This window comes from Propithecus coquereli, unplaced genomic scaffold (assembly GCF_000956105.1).
Source record: "Propithecus coquereli isolate 6110/MARCELLA unplaced genomic scaffold, Pcoq_1.0 Scaffold378, whole genome shotgun sequence".
Taxonomy (NCBI): Eukaryota; Metazoa; Chordata; class Mammalia; order Primates; family Indriidae; genus Propithecus; species Propithecus coquereli.
In genome coordinates this window covers 2,027,243-2,033,321 of record NW_012149485.1, presented here as the reverse complement: position 1 = coordinate 2,033,321, position 6,079 = coordinate 2,027,243, and the positions used below count along the sequence as shown (strand labels likewise).

Here is a 6,079-nt window from a genome sequence, read left to right as displayed (position 1 = left end):
GGGTTTTCCCTCGGGGACGTGGAGGACTGCAAGGAGCCCGCGAGCCGCGGGGAGCGATGGGAACCGGCAAGGAGGATGAAGGTTGTGGGGTGCCGCCGGGGTGCAACGAGCCCGAGGGCCTCGGGACCCAGTTCGCTTTTCCTGGGCAGTGGGCGCTGGGTCTGGGGCATACTGGTGGGTCGAGTCGGCGGGCCGCAGGCGGAGACGTGGCTGGGGCTTGCCTGTTGTACGAGCCCGCCCTGGGAGCCCGTGCCGCCTCCGAAGAGCTGCGGGCTGTGCCCAGCTCTCGCCCGCGTGCGCCCCGAGCAGACTAAGGCTCACTGGGTGGGTCCGTGCAGAGACTGATAGGCCTGCGCCGGGCGTCAATGTGGGTGCAGGGCGTAGGTGTCTGTGTCAGTGTGTCACTAGGACTGTGTCGGCGGGATTGAACTGGTCTGAGCCACCTTATCTTCTGGGTGCAATGTGATGGTGATCGTCGCTAGGCCAGTGTCTGTGCCCCTGTGATCTGGGGAAGGAAGACCAACACTTTGGAATTTGCAACCCTCACCATCTCAGAGGCTGAGGATGGAGGATGCTAGTCCACATGGGACGGTACCAAAGGGAGCCAGGTCACCAGGTTTAAGGCCTCCACCACCAAGAGTCCATGATCCCCTTGGTCTCTGGAGCCACCGAGCCACGAAGTGGGGTTTCTTCCAGCACCCCACTGAATGAGGTCTTTTTCACCCTAAAGGGGATGCATTTGTACCTGTGGGCGTGTTCTGTGCAGGAGCGCTTGCATATTGCAGTTACCCAACAAATCATACCCCCTTGCTCCTTCCACAGTGCACAAGTTAGCAGTTACCCCACAGCCAGGCTGGGCTGCCTCCTCGTCTCAGATCACAGCCAAAGCTTTCCCTGCCAGATGTCTTTTGGTTGGTGAAATGAACTGGGCCTTGGAATTAAATTCAAGCTAGTATCCTGAGCTTGCCTCCGACTGAACAACACCAAAGCACTATATAAATGTAAGTTATTGCTAATATTATTTGTACCCTTAATTTTTAGGTCCCCTGCCTCTTCTCCAGACCCCAGCCGCCACCACCCACCCCCAGGCTTCCAGGGATCCAGGCCAAAATCTATTCCCCGCTACTTCTACTCTCCCCTTCCTTCTCCCAGGCTTCACCAGCTCAGATTCCTGGCTAGTGTTCTACTGCTTGGGTGTCCTACACCTCCCCATTAGGGTCCTGGGGTTTGTGGGTCCTACTCCACCTCCCAGAGGTGTCTGAGACCAACCCTGAGTTATAGGCAGGATTCCAAGGAGGTTGGAAGGGGTTGCAGACCACCTAAGTGGGCACCGCTCTTCCAGGAATCAAGAAAAGGAAAGGTTCTAGGGCCACCTCCCGGTCAGTGATCTCCAGGCTGCAGTTGGAGCTGCTGTGCCAGAATGATGACCCAAAGCCCCCCCCCAACCCCCAAAGTGAGGAACCACTGAATCCCAGCCGTGCAGCACCTTTCTGTGGAGCTGAGGGCTACAAGCCACCCTGGGCATACTACCCCAAAAAAGTCCACCCAGAGAGGCTTCTTGTCTGGAGGGTCCTGCACCTCAAGATCTGGTGCTGGGTTATACTCGTTTCCACCAGCCGTGTGGGGAGGAGGATAGGCCCTTACTCAGAGGAGGCATCTAGCTCTGGGCAGCTTCAGTTGCTCCCAGAGAGATACACTGGGCATGAGAAAAGAGACTTTCAGCTCAAGCAGGAGGGTGAGAGCAGTGGATCAGCTGGGCTTCGACACCAAAAAGACTCTGCTTCCCCATCAGGGTGGCAGCTCCTGGCATCCTGGTCTCCTTCAATTGCTATTTCAGAGCAGGCAGACTAGCAGGTCAGTCCTGATGGCCAAGGCTGAAAGCACCGAAAAAGTAGCATATACCCCGTGCCCAGGGACTCCAGGGCCTTTTGGACCTGCACCCGCTCAGCTCACACACCGGTTCTTGACCGGGGTCTGTACCTAGGGTGAGAAGCAGAGAACACGTTTGAGGCTCACTTACACACACACTCACACACTCAAGAGAGAGATTTGGAGGTGACAGTGCCCCAAAGTCGGTGTGACTCTTGAAGAGACAAGAGAAGAAAGTCAAGGTTGTGCGAACGCAGTCCCCTAAATAAACACCATTTCCATGGTTTTAATAAGCAAAATAGGAAACCATTTTAATAACCAAAAAACAGAAACCAGTCTGAATAAAACTACAATAGACTAGGTTTTAATATTTTCATATCATAAGCAGGGTTTGAAATTGATCCCTTATTTTACATGAAATAAAAACAATTTCTGTTGCGGCAAGTTTGATTTCAACACAGTTGAATCCGTAAAAACCGAAGCTCGTATCTGATGCAGGACGAATATCCACAATATTTAAAACTGCAAGCACCATGCGGTTCATACAATCTTGTTATTACCGTTAATTTATCAACTAATACAAACTAAAAAAATGCATCCGGCCAGCAGCGCCAGCAATTTCAAATGGGAACTAAAAATATGCTTTTATTTTGGTATTTCTGTCAGTGCAACTTAAATCCTTTTACTGACCTGCAGAAAAAAAAAGTAAAAATAAAGAAAACACCCAGATCTTCCCTATAACTATTATACAACTGAAGGGGGGGAGGATACCACCAATAACTATTCCCACTATCTCAAAAGCAGGAAAAGAAACACAATGCATTGGTCTAAAGAACGCACTTGAAAGTTGCAAAATTACTTGCCAATGTTTGGGTTTCTGGTACATTCTGAGCGTGGCAGTTGGTTTAATACAAGCTCTGGTGACCATTGGCCAATGTCAGGGATGGCCGAGGCAGTCACCCTAAGAACACTACGGGGCCCTGCAATTAGTGCAGGCCTGGAGGGTTTCAAAGGGACCCTGGGGTGATTCTAGTTACAATAAAAAGCATAAAGGAAAAGATCTATTTTCCTTTCCTTTCTTGTTAGGGGAGTCAATTTAGCCATAAGACAAGGCAGGGAGCGAGTACAAGCCAGAGCCTCCCGGGTGCGGAACTCCGCAGCTCGTCCTGCCCTGCCCTTGTACTCAAGAGCTGGGACCGCAGTCTTCTCTCTCCACACCAACAACGTAGAAAACTAAAGCTGGAGGAAATAGGGGACCTAATGGAGATAGGGGAAGGGAAGAAAACATGCAACTTCCAAGGGTGCCCCAAGACAAAGTTGTTTTCTGATGCAAAATGCCCAGAACTTTTTTCCTTTCTTTTCCTTTTTTCTTTTTTTTTCTTTTTTTTCTTTTTTTTTTTTTTTTACTTACAAACAAAAATTCCATAATAATAAACCCAAACAAAGACACTCAGCTTGTTGCCACGTTTTCTAAGCGGTTTGGCGGGGCGGGTATTTACAAGCCGACTGCCGGACTGAAACCCGGCATGCAGCCGCTGGAGTTTCCGAACTGCGATCCCTTCTCACCCAAAGAAATAAGGGGATTATGATCCATGATCAACAACATGCTAAAGTTAAACAAGAAAATGGTACAAAATAGAAATTATTACCATACATGTCCAGCATGCAGGATTAATATTTTTAATGCAGATTTTCGTATTTTTTCTATATAATCGAGCAGGCAATAAAACTGATGAGATTTGCGCGCCGAACGTCCTAACTGAGGCCCGCGTCTCGAGGCTGAGAGCCAGTGTTCTCCGGACTCTGAACAGTCAGGTCCTTCTGTCCTTCCTTTGCTCGGCCTCGCCTCGCGCCTGCCGGGACGCCAGAGTCCCTCTCCTCTCCTCTCCTCGCTGCTCTTTTCTGGGGCGGGCTGTGCTCCCGGTGACAAAGCAGTGGCCCGGGCTTAACGCTCAGAGTTCATAAAGCCAGGAGTCTCCAGAAGGCCTTGGGGACTCAGTGACTATGCCTCGCCGCCCTCCAGCCTAGAGAAAAGTTGCTCCCGGACTTCCCACCCCCTCGTCTCTCCCTGGCTCGAGTCTAGGAGGCGGCGCTGGCGTGCGCTAGCCTCGCCTTAGCCAAGGTCCCCTGCCCGCTCGCGCGCCCGCCCGTCGCCCGCGGCCCGCGCGCCCTTCCTCCCTCTCGCTCAAGTCAAACAGGTCAAGGCTGGGGCCGCGGCAGGGACAGGGTCCAGGGGAGTCCGGGACTGGGAGCACGGGACAGGGAGTCCGGGCCGGGGCAAGGGCGGGGGCCGGGACCCGCCACGACTCACAGAAAGAACTCGGGAGAGGAGGGGCTGTCGCTGGTGGAGCCCGCCTCCCTGAAGCCGGAGTTGGCGAGTTTCTCGCACTTGACCTTGTAGGCGTCTCTCTCGCGGGCCAGCCGGGACACCTCCTGCTTAAGCTGCTCCACCTGCTGAATGAGCTGTGTCTTCTCATTCTCCAGGTGGTGTTTCTGCTGGACGCGTTTATACCTGCATGACTGGGCGTAGCCCCGGTTCTTCAGCGTCCGCCGCTTCTGCTTCAGGCGGATCACCTCGTCCTTGGTGAAGCCCCGCAGGTGGCGGTTCAGCTCGCGCACTGACATGGAAACGAGCTGGTCGTCGGAGAAGCGATCCTCCACGCTGCCGTTGCCGCCCGCCGCCGTCGCCGACGCTGCCGCGTGCTGCCCGGGCCCGGGGTGGCTGGTGGGTAGTTGTTGCGCCGGGCTGGCGGCGCTGGACGGCGGCGGCGACGCTTGGTGATGGTGGTGATGGTGCGGGTGCGCGTGGGGGCCTAGCTCGTCGTGGGCCACGCCGGCTCCCGGGTACGCGTGGTGCGGGTGAGGGTGATGGTGGTGGTGGTGGTGGTGCGCGCCGCGGAAGCCGTCGAAGCTCTGCAGCGGCTGTGGCACTGGGTGCGAGCCGATGAGCGCCTCCACCGCGTCCTCGGGCGTCAGGTTGAGCGCCTCGGGGTTCATCTGCTGGTAGTTGCTCGCCATCCAGTACAGGTCCTCGAGATGGGTCTTCTGTTCGGTCGGGCTGAAGCTGGGCGAGGAGGGCACCGAGCTACACGGCGTGCTGAGCGGTGTGGAGGACACCGAGCCGGCTGGCTGCAGGCGTGTGCAGGGCCTGCCCGGACGCTCCGTGCGCCCCAGAGGCTCCTTCTTCACGTCGAACTTGAGCAGGTCGAAGTCGTTGACGTACTCCATGGCCAGCGGGCTGGTGGGCAGCTCTGGCCCCATGCTCAGCTCCGCGGCCATCGCTGACGCGAGGCGCAGCCGCTGCTGCCGCCCGGGAAACTTTGCGGCCGGCCGGGGCGCGCTGAGCTAAGCGCGGGGGCGAAGAGCGGCGAGCCGGGGAGGCGGGGAGCCGAGGGCGCAGCGGGCCGGGGCCGCCGGCCAAGCCTTTGTCTGGGGACGCGGCGGCGCGCCGGAGAGTCCCAAGGCTGCCTGCACGGCCCCAGAGCTCGGGGCTGTGCCCACACCGGGACCGGGCCGGGTGGAGCCGGGCGGGGTGGAGAGGCAAGCGGGGCGCACGGTGGGGCGGAGGGGAGGCGTGGGGCCAGTGCCCGCCGCTCGCTCTCTACCTCTCTTGCTCTTAAGCTCTCTCGCTCGCAGCCGCTCGCAGCCAGGCGGTGCAGCTGTGCCGGATCCTGCACCGCTGCTGCCTTTTATCGCTTTCCTGATGTCACCGGGGCGCGGGGGCCCGGGCTGCCCGGCGCGCTGGCCAATAGCTGCACGGCCTCGGCGGCCCAGCGGCGCAGGGCGGGGCGCGCCTGACAGCTCCCCCGCCCCCCGCGTCAGCTGACTGGCGGCCCCAGCAGCCCGGGTGCCGCGGAGGCCTTGCGGAGGGCTGGAGCAGAGTGGGACGGACGGCCTGGGCCCAACCCCCCACACCCTCCAGGTCCCGGCCCCCGCACTCTGGCCTTCTGTGCGCGCCCCACCTCTGGATCAAGCTGCCGCTTCCACCCCCTGGCGCGCTCTCCTTGCTCGATACCCTCTGCATCCCCACCCCCAACCCTTGTCACCCTCAAGGAGGCTCAGAATGAGCTCCGGGACAACGCCTCCCGGGCCCTTTGTTCCCCAGCGGCCCCCGCCCAGTGTCCTCGCGGCTTCAGGCCGTGCGAGTGTGTGCCGTGCGTGCCTGTGTTTCTGGAGGTCTGCGCGTATTTGTGTGTTGGGGAGAAAGAGG

At 57.9% G+C, this 6,079-nt stretch overlaps 1 protein-coding gene across 1 annotated transcript; it reads right to left on the bottom strand.

Moving 5' to 3' along the window:
* Positions 1–2,153: 2,153 nt before the first annotated feature.
* MAFB (v-maf avian musculoaponeurotic fibrosarcoma oncogene homolog B) lies at positions 2,154–5,538 on the bottom strand. Its single transcript, XM_012652067.1, has one exon. The coding sequence runs from the start codon at positions 5,146–5,148 to the stop codon at positions 4,177–4,179; it is 972 nt and encodes a 323-aa protein (XP_012507521.1). The 5' UTR covers positions 5,149–5,538; the 3' UTR covers positions 2,154–4,176.
* Between the last annotated feature and the right edge of the window lie 541 nt (positions 5,539–6,079).

What these genes read in the sequence shown, in the direction of transcription:
- MAFB (XM_012652067.1), bottom strand. Translation starts at nt 5,148, where the DNA reads ATGGCCGCGGAGCTGAGCATGGGGCCAGAGCTGCCCACCAGCCCGCTG.